We start from the raw sequence: 19906 nt of genomic DNA, 5'->3' as shown, positions 1-19906 counted from the left end.
TACTGAGTAAAGTGGGAAACACAATGCACGATTAAACTGTAGTTACTAGGGGTGTAACGGTACACGTAACGTACCTCGGTATTGGTGTCACGGTTCGGTACGAATTCGGTACAACAGGAAAGAATATTTATAATAATAATATTATTATTATTAAATAGAACACTTTTCTATAGGCTTGCCGTGGTAGTCAGTGATACTGGTGTCATTCTGTGTTCAGGCATCCACTGAGTAAATTAATTGCCTACTGCCCCCTTAACAACTTAGGCTTGTTAAGTTTCAGTTTCACTTGTAGAGAGGATTTAACTGCATGTGAAGCCGAGACTGAAGACTAGATGACATGTTACACAACAATGGCAGAGGATTTATCAATATTTTGGATTTAAACACAGTAGCAGTTCAACTGGAGAGGAGCTCAGATGATCAGTCCGGAAAATAATTGCTTTTTTTTTTGTTCTATCAGCTGTGAGTTCGCGGGAGAAGGTTGGCGTGTGTGTTGGTGAGTGACACCAACTTGGTGTGTGTCCTTCCATTCGTTAACATTATTGGGCGAACAAGAAAACGAAAGAAAACTGTAACATTTTAATAACTCTGCTGTGTTACAAACATGATATAATTCATTCATGGTTAGGGACACCCGACACCTGTAAGGGGAGGGGAGGGAGGAGGGGAGAAACAGCCTGCAGTGCAGATGGTCAGTGCGCGTTGTTATTTGTTCTGTCCGATTGTCATTGTGCGTGCGTTTACAAGCTTCAACGTTTTATTCATCATCTAAATTTGGCAATACAAGCTTAATATTCAACGTTAAAGTAAAGATATTGAGCATAGATTTGTCAAATGTGCAACCCTAGTTTCACCTAGTGGTATGAGACGTATTCTTCGTATGGCTGCACGTACCGCACCATGAGCCACGTACCGTAAATTCGTGGGACGAATACACGTACCATTACACCCCTAGTAGTTACAGTAGCAGCCGTGGCAGAAAGTGTCACCTGCTTCAACTGAAGCCAACGAGAATAGCTTATCTTTCTTTTCTTCTATTTTCTGTATGTCAGGCCTGGGCAGTCTTTCCCCCGTCTTTCGTAATTAATCATACGTTGGAAAAATTATTGTAAAAAGTCAAAACAGCTGTTCAAAAGAATCACATCTTTTTGTGACTTTCCCAAGGGGTCAACCTCCAGTCCTCTGACTGACATTGTGTCGGGGTTTTAACCGGTGCAGGAATCATACGTCCCAGAGCAGCCAGATTTGGCAACCAGGCTCCTGTGGCGAGTGCTTAGGCAAGGTCTGCCACTTAGGGTATATTGGCCAGATGGCAGCGCTACAATTTCAAACTTAAAAAGACTGTAACAGGGCGGCTAGGTGGTGTAGTGGGCAAGGCACTCGCCACCAGTGTGGAGACGCTAGGATTCGCGTGTTCGAATCCAGCTCTCCACATTGTTTTTCAGTTTGGCTGGTCGTCCGCGGTAATACACATTGGCCGTATTACGGGGAGGGAAAACTGAAGGGTGGGGATCGAACGTTGTGAACAAGCGACTCCTACAAGTCGGTTGGTGCGCCTGCGCAGTAGAATCAGGAAGTGTCGGGGGCAGCGTGAGCCTCCCACGCGTTACTCCTCGACACTGAGAGATCGAGCTGCGCAGGTGAAAAGATGCGACTGCTGTTACCTCAAGTACCGGAGGGGACTTGTGCTATGTATGACTTAGTCCACATTGCAGCCGGCTTGTGGGAGGCAAGAAACAGCGTTCGTGACAGGGGAGGGTTGAATTGGATGATACGAAATTGGGATGGGAGAAAATATGGAAAAATGGGAGAAAAAGTGGATAAAAAAAAAAAAAATACTGTAACATGAATATATCAAGGTGTCCTCGCTCTATAACCTTGCCACTGAGACCACCCATGCCTGCCATATTGGTTTTCCACCATTTTGCATTGATGGGTAAAAAAGAGTTCCATGGGTATTTTTAAATGTTATTAACACCAACTTTGGTGCAGAGCCTTGGGGTACCTACACACACACATTATGGTCCGCAAATAGATGCCATTAGTAACCAATGAACATGACAAAGTGCTGAACCTAGTGCAAAATTTACCATAAGTGTTTTCAAATTGACCCATTGGAGATGCCACATAGACAAATATGCCACCCCCCCCCCCTGTATTTATTGTAAGTATTTATTGTAAGTGGCCAATGCTCATTAACTCAAAACTAGATAAATGTGTCCAGTAGAGCAAACTAACATGTCTGCAAAAGTATTATATATATATACAAGTTATTTATAAAGCATAAAACAAAGGAGGCAGGGGTTAAATATAAGAAATACAAAAACAAACGAATTAGTATTATGAGAATATGTAAGAAGGATTATTATACCAAATTATTAGAAAAGAATAAAAATGATGTTAAAGGAATATGGAACATATTAAACAGCATCATCAGAAATCGAAAAAACTATCTAACATACCCTGAACATTTTACAGACAATGACAGGAAAATGTGCCTTATAAATGAGGTGGTGGATAGATTTAATAGTTTTTTTGTTAATGTAGGGCCAAAACTAGCTAAAGAAATAAACAACACTGGAAAGAGATTTGCTGAGGAGGACTGTGGAGAGAGAACCCCTGACTCAATATCTTTGGGAACTATAGGAAAAAAAGAAATTACTGAGATGGTAAACAAATGTACAGATGAAGTAGGGCTGGACGGTATGGTCTAAAATTAATATCACGGTATAATTTTAAGCATAGATGATAACGGTATATATCACGGTATATTCATTTATCTTAAAATGTCTATATAAATGCTTCTGAAGGGTTAAAACACTGGTATGGCAGCTATTGCTGTACTCTTGTATTACTAGGACATATTTCACATAGTACAGAGGTATTTTAAGAACATTTATTGTGCAAAATTGCAATAGAAAAATGCAAAACCTTTTCTTTTTTTGTATTTTCTTTTTTTATTATTTTTTAAACAAACACATAAACAAACATGACAACACACGATACAAGCATTAGTTGACAGTGCACATCCAATGAAATCACATTTTAGTTAATTGTCATATATAGGATATACCCCTAATACCTGTTATCTAAAAACCTATCATATGCTCCAGCTCGTACCCCCCCCCCCCTCCCGGACCCCCCATTGGATAATCCATCCATTTTCCCTCGCTCCTAACCAGACATTACCATTATATGCTAGCTTTTATTTTCTCCACCACTTATTTTTTTTTTTTATTGGTCTTTTTCCCCCTCCATTTTTCCTCCGATTTTTCTCCCATCCCAATGTTAGTCGTATGCCAATTCCCAGTCCCTTCCTGGTCGCTGCGCACTTACCCCCCACAGTCAGATCATCTGGGAGAGTGGAGGCTACCACGTGCTTCCTCCGACACACGTCCAGCCAATCACCGCTTCTTTTCACCTGGCAGCGCGGATTCTCATTGAGAGGGCGTAGCGTGTGGGAGGACCACACTATCCCCCTCACGTCCAATCCGCGCTTAGCAGGCGCCCCGACCGAACTGTAGGAGTCGCTGTTTACAACGACCCGGACCCACCCCGCCAGCTTCTCCCACCCTCTGATACAGCCAATTGTATCAGTGCAGACGGCCAGCCAAGCTGGTGACAACCCCGGAGCTGTGAGCTGGATTCGAACAGGCAAATCCAGCTCAGCTCCGGGGCTGGTGACGAACGCAATCTCCGCTCGGCCACCTAACCGCCTTTTCTCCACCACTTCTAACCACAATGTCATTTTGGATTCATTGAGACCCAAAATTCTTGCTGTAGATATTTCTTGATAGATCACATCGAGATATGTAATAATCCAGACCTTTCGGCAATTTTTTTCCGGTTGGAACCATCGTGATGCTATCAGCTTTTTAGCCACTGTGATACCCGATAAAACCAATCTATTTAGCTGTGGATGTACTGCACACTCAAAAACATCATTCAGCAGTAATACAGAGGGGTGTACAGGTATATTCCAAGTTAAGAGATTTGATAATTGCTGGGTCACCTCTTTCCAGAATATCTTAACTGGTGGGCAGTCCCAGTACATGTGCATAAATGTCCCCTCGTCCCCATTTGTACATAAAGAGCATTTGGAGTCTTGTATAAGACCCATTTTTTTCAGTCTTATAGGAGTCAAGTATGTCCTGTGAATATAGTTAAGATTGATTTGTTGATGGTCCGGGTTCCTTGATGTGAGTCGAACATTTGCCGTTAAGATTGATTTGTTGATGGTCCGGGTTCCTTGATGTGAGTCGAACATTTGCCCAGGCTGCTTGCCAATCAAAATCACTTTCCAGGTCTGGTATATCCCTCCTCCAGACGGAGTCTAGGTGGAGGGTTTCATATGAGGACGTTAGTAATTGATGATAAAAATCTGAAACAAAACCTTTTCTCAAGTTACTTCCATCTCTGAAAAACACTTTTTTCATGAAATACAATAAAATCAAGCGGCACAAAGTGAAAATAAAAACTACAGCAGGACCGGAGGGTTCTTTCATCAAACAACTCAAACACAATACAACTCCAACATAACTTAACTTTAGTGTACATGTTTTACAACGTAGAGAGAGAGAGAGAACGTGATGTAATAGGTTTGAGCGTCCTAAGATGCCGTAGGTAGGGTGACCAGATCCCAATAAACCAAATGTGGGACAAATGGTATGTTTGTGAGCGACAATGTGGGACACCCCCCCCCCCCCCCCCCCCCCAGTGCAGCCCCCTCCCCTTTTTTTGGTGGACTGTCCCTGTCGCCTCCTTCAAGGCTCATCCACCACTGTCCTCATTAAAATGACCACAAGCCTAATATGTTTTGCCCTTATTCATATTTTCTTTTTTTCCCCTTTTGTCTCTAATGGGTGTTAAGTACTCAAAATAAATAAAATTACCACCCAGACTTACTATCACTTATGATTATAGGTCTGGACCCGCAGTCTTATCACACACGCATGCACACACACACACACACACACACACACACACACACACACACACACACACACACACACACACACACACACACACACACAGCTCTCCCCCCTCTCTCTTACTCTGCCCCCCACAGATTCTGGACTAACCCCCTCTGACACACAAAGTAAAGTGTCTGTGTGTGTGTCACACACACAGACACACACTGCCACTTTACTTTACTGCCATTAATTAGTTTGTTTATTTAGTGTACATCATATTAGTTTACTGCCATATCCATCATCTCACTGCCACTTTACTGCCATTATTGTATTATTGTATTTTACTGCCATTATTTATTATTCATACTTACTATGTACAACTGCTGCTAAAAGTGTTGCACTAAATTCTCGTTTACCTCTATTTACATTCACTCATACATTAACTTTTTTTAGCTACTGTCTACATTGTATATAGTCCTGTATACTATCCATATGTTACTTTATAGTGTACTATGTTACTTTATGTTTATAGTGTACTATTATGTTACTTTATGTTTATATTAGATCTTGTTCTTTATATACACCGTGGGAAGGCGGGAATGCAATTGAATTTATCTGTATGTCTTGCACATTACGAGAGGTGACAATAAAGCTGACTTTGACTTTTGACTAACAAAAGTAACTCACCAAAACAACTCACACGTCCAGGGATTCACACTGGCACTGCAGTGATGAGAGCAGGAACAGTAATGGCACAATAATAAAGTACAGAATACAATTATCTTCCACCTGCACTGATTTGTGGGGGGGGGGGGGGGGGGTTACCGGTTACATGAACGACTACTCGCATCTTATTTATTGTTATCATTCGTTTTCAATCTAAACCCTTTGGGATTGCTTTCCCCTTTTCAAACTTGGACCAAGCGCTATTCTCTCGTGCTGAGCAGCGGAGATACTGTAACAGCAGCGTGTGGAACTGATCTGATCCGTAGCGCGCGTGTATCCCTTGCCTGGGTTCGTTGCGCCAGGCTCGAACGGATCCTCCACGCGCAACAGCGTTAGGACTTGTTGTCATGTCGCCTGGATGTCCAGGATGCGGTGTCACTCGCGGTCAGATACTAGTAACGTTACCGCGACGCATAGAGGTTCTTCACATTGGCTGGGGGGGGGGGGGGGGGCGTTAGCGCGGATGACAACTAATCATGCGGGACATGGTCTCAATTTGCATGACGCGTGAAAAGAGACAGAAATGCTGTGCAATCACACGCAATGCGTGACGTCTGGTCACCCTAGCCGTAGGTGATGATGTCACACCATGATTGTCAACACAGAGCTGGAAACGGCAGCAGCCCAGTGGATAAAGCGATATAAAGAAACAAATAGCCAAATAAATGTGAAGTTATATTTGAACCTTGAAGCCTCGTCAATATACCCCCCCCTTTACTCACTAATGGAACTGGTGCCACAGAGTCACGTTAGAACGTTAGCTTGGTGGCTAACGTGAGTTAGCTTAGCAGCTAACGTTAGCCCCGTTGCTGTGCGAAAGCAAGTCTCCTATCAGCCTCCTTAGCCAAATTGAAATGCACAAACTATATGGCAAGGTCCGTGAACAAGTGGAGAAAAACTCAGTACAATTAAACACTATGCAACGACCACTGCAAACACAGAGTGAATCGTCAAGTAACATTAACGTCATTGCTACTGCTCATACCGGTCACAAGGTATAGTCAAAATCCATACCGTAGCACAAATTCATACCGTTTATACCGTATACCGTTTATACTGTCCACCCCTATGATGAAGCTCTTCAGATTCGGTGCTCTTCTACTGCTCTTCTACCACTTTAGAACTAGCACTCAGGTGTTATATTTCGGGGGTGACTGAGCTGACCCTGGCTCCCCAATAGAACAAAGGGAGGGTACTTGACTCAAGTGCTCTCCCAGAGAGGGGGTTGGGGGCTCCTGCCCCCAGACCTCCAGAATATTTTAGAAGACAGGTTTTGGGCAGTCTGGTTTGGGGTACTGCCCATATGGAAGTGACTCAATGTGTAATAATAATCGTGTGAAAAAATCGGAAAAGATCGGTTGGAGCTGGGGTGATTGGGAATAATTAAAGTCCATAGTGGGAAGCAGTCCTTCCCAGCCCTCGGGTAATCCCATTACGCCAGTGTTTCTCAAAGTGGGGGGGGCGCTGCACTGTTCTCCATGAAAATACCATTTCTCAAAATCTGAAAATCATTATTTAATAAAACACAGAAAAGGATCACCAAGTTACTCTGGATAAAAAAAAACTTTACAGACAACATTGAGACAAAGCTTCCTGACACATCTCCATCCAAACTCTTGGAAGAACTCTTTGAAATCTCATCTGATACCACCTGGAGAGCTAGTTTCAGAGTGTGGTGCTGAGTACCAAGTATCTCATCTCATGGCCCACCAAGTATCTCATGATGCAGCAGTTAAGGTGTTGATACCATTCAGCACCACATACAGTATCTGTGTGAAGCTGGCTTTTCATCCATGACCGCTCTGAAAACAAAATATAGGGCCAATTTGAAAGGTCACGATATTGGTGTTATTTCAATTAATTTAAACATGGCCCATTTCATGACTATTTTGTTGGGGCGATGGGGGGGGGGGGGGGGGGGGGGGGGCAAAATATTTTGGTCCGCCAAAGGGGGGCCTGACAGAAAAAGTTTGAGAAGCACTGCATTACGCTGAGGGGGATTTGCAAGGAGGGGGGCTGGTGGCTCAGTGACTGAGCTGGCCCTGGCTCCCAAAGAGAACGAAGGGAGGGTACTTAACTTAGAAGATATCAGAATATTAGAAGACAGGTTCTGGGCAGTCTGGTTTGGGGTACTGCCCATATGGAAGTGACTCAATGTGTAATAATAATCGTGTGAAAAAATCGGAAAAGATCGGTTGGAGCTGGGGCGATTGGGAATAATTAAAGTCCATAGTGGGAAGCAGTCCTTCCCAGCCCTCGGGTAATCCCATTACGCTGAGGGGGATTTGCAAGGAGGGGGGCTGGTGGCTCAGGTACTTAACTTAAGTGCTCCCCCAGGGAGGGTGTCGTGGGCTACTGCCCCGACAAGATAATTTTTAATAAGTGGGTTCGGGGCAGTCTGACTTAGGGTACTGCCCATATATTAGTGTTGCAATGCATGATAAGTAAACAGTGAAAAAAGCTAAGGAATCGGATGGAGCTGGGGCGTTTGGGACGAATACAAATTTAAGATGAAAAAGTCTCCCCAGCCTGATACACTGTGGGAGACAGTGGAGGTGTGAAATCTGGCCTGGTCCAGAACAATATGAGTCACAAAATTAGGGGTGCACGATATTGATTTTTTGACCCTGATATCGATACTGATAACTTTCTGCTCCTCAAGGTCGATACCGATAACCGATATCTATATATTTATTGTATTATAAAAAAAAAAATTATGTATATTCCTGTAGTTTTGACCTAACCAGATTTATCATGACATGAGCGTTACTACTATGAACAAAACAAAGCCAAGAGAACAGTTTTGACTCTTCAAATAAAGTGACTATATTTATTTTTCCAAATAAATATAATTTGAGTCAATCACAAAATTCACAATCCGTCAATGTAATTTCCCTGAACAATGAGTGAACTAAAAACCAACAGGTATTGTGCTTTGTCAGTAGGGATGGGTACCGTTCACATTTGAACCGATACAGTACCGGTACCTGTGAATTGATACCGGTACCCAACGGTACCTTTTTTCTGTACTTTAGTCTCTAAAAATGTAATCTACCTACCTCAGTTGTAAAATTCAAATAACCACATTTTCGACCGTTTTCGGCTTGCCATTGCCCCGACTGCTTTGTTGTTGAATCAAGTAAAATCCTAAGTAAGCATATATTGTGCGTGTGAACGTTGACATGAAAAGAAAAAAGTTTAAAAATAAAAATAAAAAATATATATATATCGGAGCTATCAATAATTTTATCGGGATAACGTCATAATTGCTGATATCGGCCCGATAATTATCGTGCATCCCTACACAAAATCAGTTTGGCCCATGGAGTGGTAGAAGAGCTGTGAGGTTTTGTCCGCTCCCCACCCACACGCTCCGTTCCTTTAAGGTATTTTGTTAATTAATTGCATTCCGCGCCTCACGCTTCTTTCCTGTAAGATGCCGTTTGATTGGTGCTCTCCCAACCACACGCTTCTGGAGCAATGATCAATTTCATCCTGCAGCTGTCACAGCTTGTCATTAAGCGCCCCTAGGGCTTTATATACTCTTTTCCCCCTAATATCGAGGTTGGATCGTTTTGAATATTCCCTGCATCTGCCTTTCTTTCCCGTTCGCTGTCTGTTGCTCTCCAGGACTCTCGTGAAGTATCCCTTGGAGAACCTGATTCCCCGTACGAAGCTACGCCTCGTTTATCTGCCCGCTTTACGCGTTGCGCTTTGGTGCATTTTTGAAGCAGTCTTTTTGGATCACCAGTTTTTTGTGTGTTTGTGAAACACCGAAGAGATCCCGTTTTTGTTATACTGTTCTCACCTATTTTTTTGTTGTTGGATTTACTCTTTGGATTACCATATTGTTTTTTCTCTGGACTCTGCTAACTGTGTGTATCACACCGAAGATCAAGTCACTTGGATATTAATTTGGATCAGTCACCTCTCTGTTATCTGTTGTGCGCTGAGCTAACTGGGATTCTCTCTCTCCCTCCGTGTTCCATCTGGAGTGTATGCTGGGGGGATCTGCAGAGCGGCTCAGACGTCACAAGCAAATTCCTCACCAACACCGTCTGGGAGAATCTGCAGAGCCGCAAGACATTCTTCACATGCCAGATTCCCCGTTTGTTCTGTTTTCCACCTAATTCAATCTTGTAACTCTGAGAATAAACACGCCCTTGTTTTTGGCTAACTCTGAAAACAACTCTCTCTGTGCCGTTGCGTTTGGGGTCGGTTACAAACCTTAACAAGAGCGAATCTGAAGAGCTGTATGTATCTGTATGAACAAAACTTTAACAGATGGAGACAACATTGATATGACCCTGGTAAAGAATATAATTGAGGGAATTGTGGATCCATTAACTCACATATTTAATCTTTCATTCAAAACAGGAACATTTCCAGAAAAAATTCAAATTGCAAAAGTTATCCCACTATTTAAAGCTGGAGATAAACACCTCTACAGACCAGTATCATTATTATCACAGTTCTCAAAAATACTTCAGAACAGCTAGATCTACTTCCATGGCATTAATGGAGCTAGTAGAGCAAATAACCATGTATAGAGAGAAATAAATACGCACTGGGTATATTCATTGACCTTAAAAAAGCATTTGATACAATAGATCATGAGATTCTACTTAAAAAGATGGACAGGTATGGTCAGAGGGGTCGCATTTGAATGGCTTAAAAGCTATATTAGTAATAGACAGCAATTTGTTCAAATAGGCCAGAACAAGTCAAGGTGCTTAAATATTACCTGTGTTGGGACCCAATTGTTCATATTATACATTAATGATATCTGTAAAGTGTCTGAAATATTTAAATTGGTTGTCTTTCCAGATGACACAAATATCTTATGTTATGGGGATGATCTGCAGCAGCTTTTAACACAATGGACGCCAGACCCGACATATTTCGGGTTAACTCAACGAACGATGGGCGCCAAACCCGAGAAAAGTCGGGTTTTCATTGTTATTTCTTTTATTCGATATTTCCCTTGATAATTCATCCATCCAGCCTGATGTTATCATTGGGAATGGGTCTGAGATCACAAACTTCCAATACCGTCGCCTAACGCCTTGCGGCCGCTATTGCACTCCATTTGAAACTATGTGGCTTGTTGTCTGGGCCTAGCTGCGGTGTGCGGGCGGGGTCTAAATACTCCGGCAAGACAAGTGCTTATAACGCATGCATCGACGAGGGTCGGGCCCCCCCGGTTCGTGTTCTTTGGTGGATTACGCTGGAAACATAATCGCGATCAGTATTTGGAATGGCGATCAGATAATTGGATTATTCTTTTTGCAGTACATCATAGACAAGGTAAGGACTATTATGTTATCAATCTTGCATTGATCCGATAATTCTGTCTGTAATGTACTGTGTAGCGTATTCCGTTGGTGGCGATCGAAGCATAGAAAAACTACCTCCCTCCCACCCTTTCATGCATGCATGATGAAACATAATACCGATAATCTAGCGTTGATTTCAGATTGATTATTGATCCAGGCGAGAAATGGCACGATATATAATGAAATGCAGTAAAACGCTGTTTTGGCTGCGTTTCCTGGGATTACACAGAATCACTCTAAAACTATACTCATATTCACCACGGTATAAAACGGAAATGTATAGGGATGCCCTGATCACGTTTTTTGCCACCGATACCGATCACCGATCGTCGTGAGCCATATCGGCCGATACTGATTGTTTTTGATTAAAAAGAAATAAAAAATTATTTTATCTAAATTTTTTTTTATATATATAAAATATATATATTATATAATTAGACTTGTACTTTTTTATCTGCGAGACATCGCCACCACGCAACAAGTCAAAATGCTCGCTATCTGCAAACAGCTCCACTGTCTGTGTGTACTCTAGTAGCCTCCAGCTCCAAAAAGGATTCTCCTGCCCTGCAGCTGGACCCTATTGGTAACGTTACGGTTCTTTGGTCATTTCACATTCAGCAAGCCCTCAGCTCGAATACGCATTAAATCAATGTTATAAGACATTGATATCAAGAGCTATCTGTAGCTACTGCTAGCCGGCTAGATGACGTTAAGACAGAACTTTAGTTCAATGGGACATTTCGTTTGGAACAGAGAACTAACGTCAGCTAACGCAAGCTAACGGAGGTATGAACATGGACTACTAGACTTTCTGGATAATTTGTTGATATCAGGAGCTATCAGTAGCTAGCCGGCTAAATACCGTTAGACAATGCCTACTAAACGTGAATAGTTGACTGGGTAATTTTGTTTAAACAGTAACGATAGCTAGGTAGCTAACGTTAGCTCAGGTCGAATGCACTACAGACTCGAGCAGAGGAGCCTCCTCTCAGTCCTCAGTGTTTACAAACTCTACACGGGTGTGGGCGGGCTAGGGAGGAGGAGCAGCGGCAGTTTGCAGGTCGTGTGTGTCTGAGACAGACAGCGAGTGAGATCTTCGCTTGATCGGTTTCCGCGATCGGCGAATATGACTCATTATCGGAATTCACAGATTGCATATTTATACTGAGTATCGGCCGATAACGATCGGTGGCCGATCGATCGGGGCATCCCTAGAAATGTATGGATGAAAAAATTATGTTATGTTATTAGATCCATAGCTATAATATTTAATATAGTTTTAGCACTGCAAACACCGGCATTTATCCCCATTGAACAAAGCGCTGGCACACAACGGCCATACGCCCACAGCGACCTCTGGCGCTGAACCTGTTAAAGGTGGCAAAGAAGGAATTATACAAACTATAATGCTGCTTTGATACAAACAAGCTATCATTAAATCTGAGTAAAACCAAGTTCATGTTGTTTGGAAATCGCAAAATAAATACAGAACTCCATCTGGAAATTGATCATGTCAAAATTGATAGAGTATATGAAATTAAGTTTTTGGGTATAGATAGATAGACCATAGCTTAATAGACCACAAACTCTGCTGGAAACCACACATAAAATATTTATGCTAAAAAATTCTGGGTAAAATGAAATACATCTTAAATCAGAAATCACTGTACACTCTGTATTTCACACTCATTGTACCCTACCTGTCATATTGTGTTGAAGTTTGGGGAAATACATATAAAACCAACCTACAAAAGATATGCACACTGGAAAAAAGAGCTATAAGGATTGTACATCATGCTGCTTATAGAGATCATACCAATTGTTTATTTGTTAAAAGTCAAACTCTGAAATTTAAAGATTTGGTTCAATTCAAAACTGCACAATTCATGTTTAAAGTAACACAAAATATAGTCCCGGGCAACATACAAAACATTTTCATGGGCAGAGATGGGGGTTATAATCTAAGAGGGGAATTTAATTTAAAACAACCTATTGTCCGTACTACTCTCAAAAGCAAGTGCATCTCAGTTTGTGGGGTATCCATTTGGAATGGCCTTGATGTAGCAGTAAAAACAAGTACTATTGAAATGTTTAAATGCAGATATAAACAGGAATTCTTGGAAGTATAAGTTAGAGGAGCTTGAAAATAATGTGAACTAGTATTTTTGTAATTATTTATTTATATTTATTTATCTTTTGCTGTAGTGGATAGGTATATTATTTTTGATATTGATAGATAACTTATTACATATTAATATGATATTGTAAGGAAGGGGCAGGACCAGATAAGCTTTGCTTCTTTCTGTCCCTTCTCGAACAAAACCATTTGTCTTGAGCTATGTTGACAATTGCTTCCATGTCTAGGAAGATATATCTTATTTTATTTGTATTTGTATTTTTTTTTTTTTTTTTTTTATTATTACTTTTATTTAAAAAAAATTATTTTTTTGTTATTTCAAGTTTGTGTGTTTATGGTTGTTCGAGATAAATAAAGATCAAATCAAATATATATTGGGTCCAGCTGTACGATGTTACCAACCTGGTACTGTTGAGGTTAATTAATACTATATTGAGCATAAATACGATATTATCGACATAGTATTCATGTCGCACATGAAACTCAGTGATTTTATGATTACTGTTTGGTGACAATTGGAACATTTGATTATCAAACAAAAGAGAGGGGTGCTGGGTAGTGTAGAGGTCTAAGTAACTCACTCACCACCACAGAGACCAGGGGTTCAAATCCCGGTGTCAGCGGTACCTCCGGCTCAGTCAGCCGTCCCTGCGAACATCGGCAGTCTTCGTGGGTGCAAAGCAGGTGGGGTGTGTGAGTCCTTGTCGTCGCGATAGCAACTCCTACTGGTCGGCCTGTTCAGCAGGGAGGGGATCTGGGGGAGATAACGTGCACCTCAGCGTGTGTTACACTCTCCCAGTGAAACTCCTAGCTGTCAGGTGAAAAGAAGCAGCTGGTGACTCCACATGTATCAGAGGAGGCATGTGGTAGTTCTACACCCTCCCCAGACCGACAGAGGTCAGTGCGTCGACCAGGAAGGGAATTGGCATAATGACAACATGAGGGATATAGGAGCAGGAGTAAAAAGGCACAAAAAAGAAAGAGATGGTTATGTAGCAGGCATTCTGGTAAGATATTCACAATGTTTACAAATACATTGCTACTGACTCGACCCTTTAAATAGCAAATATTTCCTAGTTTAATTTTTTATTAGTGCAGTGCCCGTTCAGGGGGTTGCCATTTGGAATGCGTTCTGTTGGCCTCCATCCCTTAAATTGGGGGATGGGAGAAAAGCATAAAAAAGGAAAGGGGGGAAAAAAGGGATATGGACAGATGAACATGAATCTTTCTCTCTTTCTCTCTGTCCAACGGCAGGTGTGGCAGTGTGGCGGCAGTGTGGAGGTCCTGCCCTGTGCCCGCATTGCCCACATAGAGCGTGCCCATAAGCCTTACACAGAGGACCTGACGTCTCACGTGCGGCGGAACGCCCTCAGAGTTGCTGAAGTCTGGATGGATGAATTCAAAAGCCATGTGTATATGGCCTGGAACATTCCACAGGAGGTGAGTGGTGGGGGGGGGGGGGGGGGGGGCATTATATTTCACAATGTTGTTTCCTACTAAGCTCAAATAAGTGTTGGTTTCCTCTGTTTTTGGTTGTAAAGCCAGTAACTCAGAACCCTAGCTTTCCATTTTCAAGTTGGTTCTCTAATCGGGTGTATTCCACCATTAGATGGAATGATCTCTGGCAAGCTTGCATAGTGTCCATTGGCCTGGACATAAGAAGTGTCTGGACGTTAAGTTTAATTTGGTATATGTGATGCTTTTTGGCAACAGAAAGACATCTGAGCAGAATAGTCTAACCAGATATGCCAGTGCATTAACCACCAAAGATCTGGATACACAGCTTTCTTTTCTCCAGACCTGCATTCATTTAGTGAGTAGGTGGAAGACATTAGTTAGGTGGATCTTACCATAATATTAATTTTGACAACAGACCACTACATTTCTGGGATATGTATACATAGGGATTATGCTATTTTTAGCTATTGCAATTGCTGCTTGGTAAATTAAGACACAGCGTAGATATGATGTTTATCAATTGATTTCACATCACTACAACTGAAATTGAGAAAAAATTACAATTTACAAAGGTAATTTCACTGCAGCTTGTGTTATTTTCAATGAGAGGTAACAGTATTTTGGTTTTATTGATTTTCTTAGCCGATCTATAGAAGATACGCAAAACATTCAAGTTTAACTATTTCTGTTGATAAAATTTGCAAGCATCTTTGTGATGTAAAGGTTATTGCATATTTCAAAATGGCAAAGGGAAGAGAACAGCTAAAACTGAGTGGGTGGCATCACCAGAGACTGTATAATGAGGTGGAGCACTGCAGATGTTTTGAATGGAAGAATCCGCAACACTAAAGATGGTGGCAACAATGAAACTACTTGCTACAAAACAAACATATTCAGAGAAAGTAATTCAATGTTTTGTGATTTTATGTTGAGTAACATTGTAATTTACTGCATTTTTTAAGATATTTCTAGGGCATTTCTGCTTCATTAGATAGGAGTGAGTGAGTGACAGGAAATCAGTGAGTGACTGATTTCCTTTGACATGCAACAAAGGTCGAACCCAAGATGTTGCGATTAAATGGTGTGCGTGGTGAGTCACTAGGACACTTTACTGCATTTTAAGTTGAAATGTGACATTTTATGTTTTGAATTCATCACAATCAAAACATAAAAGGCTAGGAATCTGTGGAGTGGTTGCCACGGTAACTAAGGATTTGTGACACAAGGACATGGGCAGGGATGGTATAAATAGCAGACCAGTTTATCTCAATGTACTGTACAACAGGTGTACAGACACCCCTGCTCCCAGGTGTGGTTAGCTTGACCCAAGGCAGGTGTGGATGCTTAAAGCAGCCACCCTCACACCACCATCTGCAGGCAGGTCTTTTAGTGAATAATGAGACATTTGAGTCTAAAAGCATCAAGAGAAATTGAGCCTCATGCATCTCCTATGTCCTATCAATATCAACCTCTGTCATTTAAATCCACAGCTGTTGCTGCCTTTCATTAGTCGGTTAATAGTACTTAAGCGCTTCACAATTTGTCACTATTGCATTTGATGATGAATCTGTCAGGTTTGGTTCAGCTTTTAAGTTAGCTGGAGAGGCAGTAATTAAGGTGATTAGGAGAGAATGGACAGGAGAGGCAGATTGTAACATAAATCTGCTTCTGAGTTAGCTGATAGACCCAACATATACTATGCTCAACCACATAGTATGAGGTTGGGAGAAATATAACATGGGCCAGAAAACAAATGCTCTTGACTCAATGTAGACTTCAAAATAACTTTGTTGGCAATATTCACTCGACCATTTGTAAAATGGTCCCATTTGCACCGTTTGCATGTGGCCTTTCCTCAAACTGAGCTACGCATTCTGACACATGATGGCATTTGCATTTGCAGGTGACTTGCCAAGTGACCTGGCAGGTAACTTAACCCTCAAGGGATTTCGGCTGGGATATTTCCTGGAAGGCGAGATAAAAGCCGCTAAGCTACTAACGTTATATCCAATGGCATTTCGGTTATACAGAAGCTAAAGCTAAAACTCAAACTGCATATGATCGGTATGATGGTCCACCACGAATACATGAAAGGGGGGACGGACGTCGTTTCTGATTATTGATTACCAATAACCGCGTTAGCCTCATTCATTGATTGAGTGGATGGCTATCAAAACAATGCCTGATCAGCGTGTAATTTACGTGAAAAAGATCTTACCGTGGGCCGGTTGGATCCCCCGGAGCATTTCCCAGTTATCGATCGCCATCTGGTAGATCGATATGTCCATTGGCTGATGATACATTCCTTTACTGCATAGTGAAATCCGCGTCCCAAAACGTATTCCGTGCAACAGGCTATAGGGATCGCTTCAGGTCAGTAGAAAACTACATTGGAAATCCAGAGAAAAAAGACAACTTCTGCCACAGGGAACACTGCATTATCGAGATAGCGCCCCTAAGAGGATCTGGCCGGTACTGCACTTTTTCTAATTCAAAGAGTAGGGTACATCTGCAGTGCCGCTCGGCGACCTTGAATAGGTTATTAAAATGGAATAAAAGCCAAAACAACCTTGCCACGGAGATATCCGTGGTTGGTCCTTTAAGCATGGATTCGAAACACGGATTTATCCGTGGTTCGTCCCCAATGTGTTAAGCGTGTGAACAACAAGTGTCACACCTTTCACCCTAGTCGCAGAACTGGACAGGTTAGGGTTAGGGGGTCAGAGTTAGGGTTAGGGTAACCCTAGGGTAACCCCAACCCTAACCCCAACCCTAACCCTAATTTAAGAAATTGTTAAAATCCTGAAAATGGATAAATATTCGATATGTATGGTGAGGACTGAAGTTAATAATGATATTCATGAAAGAAAATTGGAACAATACATGAAAAATATATGATTTACTGAGATCGCAGTTTCGGTCACTAGCGAGACAGGTAGTGGGTTTTTTAAAGGTTGACTCGAGGGTTAAATAAGGGGAAACCCATAGGAACCCTAATTGTGGCCTAATTGACACATGAAAATGCAATCATGTGTCTTTATTGCATAGCTAAATTTGTAGAAAAGATTATAAACATTGCACTTTACAAATTACCGAGTGAATATTGCAACTACTGTAGGTATTGTGGGGGCAACAGTGAATCGGGAGGTAGAACGGTTGTCTGTTAATCGGAAGGTTTCCGGTTTCATTCCGGCTCCCCCCGGCAGCATGTCAAAGTGTTCTTGACCAACGAGCAGATTGGCACCTTGCATGCTCGCCTCCGCTGTTGGTCTGTGAGGGAATAGGTGAATATGAGGCATTTAGTGAAAAGTGCTTTGGATAAAAGTGCTATATATATGCAGTCTATTTACCATTTATTGTAATGACAAAGTAATTGTGAAGTCTACATTGAGTCACTCCCGTATGGCGAGCATTGGTTTTCTGGTCTATGGTACTTTCTCCCAACCTCCTACTATGCGGTTGAGCACAGTAGAGGTTGGTTATACCAGCCTCTTCTGAGTCTGACTGACACTGACAGATGGTGCTAAAGCCATTAGAGGGAAAAAGAGCTCCTACAGTCACATACACACAGTAGACCGTTTCCTCAATAGAGCTCCTACAGTCACATACACACAGTAGACCGTTTCCTCAATAGAGCTCCTACAGTCACATACACACAGTAGACCGTTTCCTCAATAGAGCTCCTACAGTCACATACACACAGTAAACCGTCGCAGTGTTTCCTCAATAGCCTTTTCTTATCACCAAGATCACAGAAACTGCAAATCCATGCTGGGGCTTATCTTATTATCTTCTCCTCTTTTGGAAAGACGAACAACAAAGTGATTTCCTCCATATTAGATAATTATGCGTTTATATCTTCCGGGAAACCACAGTAAATATTTTTTTCTCTCTGTGTGTGTGTGTGTGTGTGTGTGTGTGTGTGTGTGTGTGTGTGTGTGTGTGTGTGTGTGTGTGTGTGTGTGTGTGTGTGTGTGTGTGTGTGTGTGTGTGTGTGTGTGTGTGTGTGTGTGTGTGTGTGTGTGTGTGTGTGTGTGTGTGTGTGTGTGTGTGTGTGTGTGTGTGTGTGTGTGTGTGTGTGTGTGCATTCAGGACTCGGGCATAGATTTCGGCGACATCTCTGAGAGAAAGGCTTTGAGGAAGAGACTGCGGTGTAAGACGTTCAGATGGTACCTGGTCAACATCTACCCTGAGATGAGGATGTACAGTGATACCATCGCGTATGGAGTGGTAAGTGGCTGACCAGGGGTTGGGTATTGTTTGACCCCCCCCCCCCCCCCCCCCCCCCCCCCGATCTGGTTGCCTACTTCAAAATGATGCCGGTTTCTAAACGGTTCCAAAATCTATACTTAATCTGAGGAATTACCTTTAGAAAACTGACCAACATGAACCTTAAAATATGATTATTTCTATTGCTAATGTGGTGAGAGGGTAGGACAACACTGCCAAACAGATCATTTCTAGATCTGGTTCCAGGAATCCATTTTTCCTCTTGGGACCCCTCTTTTGTTAACTCAGGATCTTCTTTCCCAAAACTACAAAGTGCAGCTTGGTGAATTGCATCTCTTGTATCATATACCGCCGATACTGGTAACCGTAGTTACATTCGTAACCCCCACTCACTCGCTCTGTTCCTTCTGTCCTGCCTCTGAAAGCCTGCAACCAGGGGGACAGTCACTCAGCTCCAACACATGGCTGCACCAGACTGCTTACACTATACAGTATATTGGGGGTGACAGTGGCTTGGGAGGTAGAGCAGTCGTCCGGTAATCCGGAGGTTCCGGGTTAGATTCCCGCTCCTCCTGGGCAGCGTGTCGAAGTGTCCTTGTGCAAGACACTTATCCTAATTTGATCTTGATGAGCAGGTTGGCACCTTACATGGTTGCCTCCCCCGTCGGTGTGTGAATGTTTGAGTGAATGGGTAAAATGTGAGGAACAAATTGTAAAGCGCTTTGGACAAAAGCGCTATATAAATGCAGCCATTTACCATTTATATACTGTATAGCAAGAAAAAATAAAGACATTTGCTTAGCAGGACTGGCTGTCCCTCTATCTTCACTTGCTGGTTCAGGATCTGACTTCTGTCTTTCTGCTTCATCTTCTTGTGGTCTGTACTGGTTGATTTCCTGAAGGGGATAGATGCATATTTTTCTTGAAATACGACTCGGGCACTTTGTTTCAAAAGTGTGTTGTCATCTACTGTAGCCTATTTGGTTGTCATGACATATCGACTAGAGATGTTCCGATGCCATTTTTTCCTTCCCGATCCGATTCCGATACCTAAGCTTTGGGTATCGGCCGATACCGATACTGATCCGATACCAGTGCATACATAA

The 19906-nt window shown here is 42.2% G+C and overlaps 1 protein-coding gene across 1 annotated transcript in view; it reads left to right on the top strand.

The window, feature by feature from the left end:
• galnt18b (UDP-N-acetyl-alpha-D-galactosamine:polypeptide N-acetylgalactosaminyltransferase 18b) overlaps positions 1-19906 on the top strand; it is a 361705-nt gene that overhangs the window by 253248 nt on the left and 88551 nt on the right. Inside the window, exons 7-8 of the mRNA XM_084337404.1 lie at positions 14367-14552; positions 18663-18800. Coding sequence (XP_084193530.1) covers positions 14367-14552; positions 18663-18800 — 324 coding nt within the window. The remainder of the gene's footprint in view (positions 1-14366; positions 14553-18662; positions 18801-19906) is intronic.

The sequence above is a fragment of the Notolepis coatsorum genome (genome assembly GCF_963971535.1).
Source record: "Notolepis coatsorum genome assembly, chromosome: 20".
Lineage (NCBI taxonomy): Eukaryota > Metazoa > Chordata > Actinopteri > Aulopiformes > Paralepididae > Notolepis > Notolepis coatsorum.
Note: the sequence above shows the minus strand (reverse complement) of the source record. Positions and strands in the feature narration are given on the sequence as shown.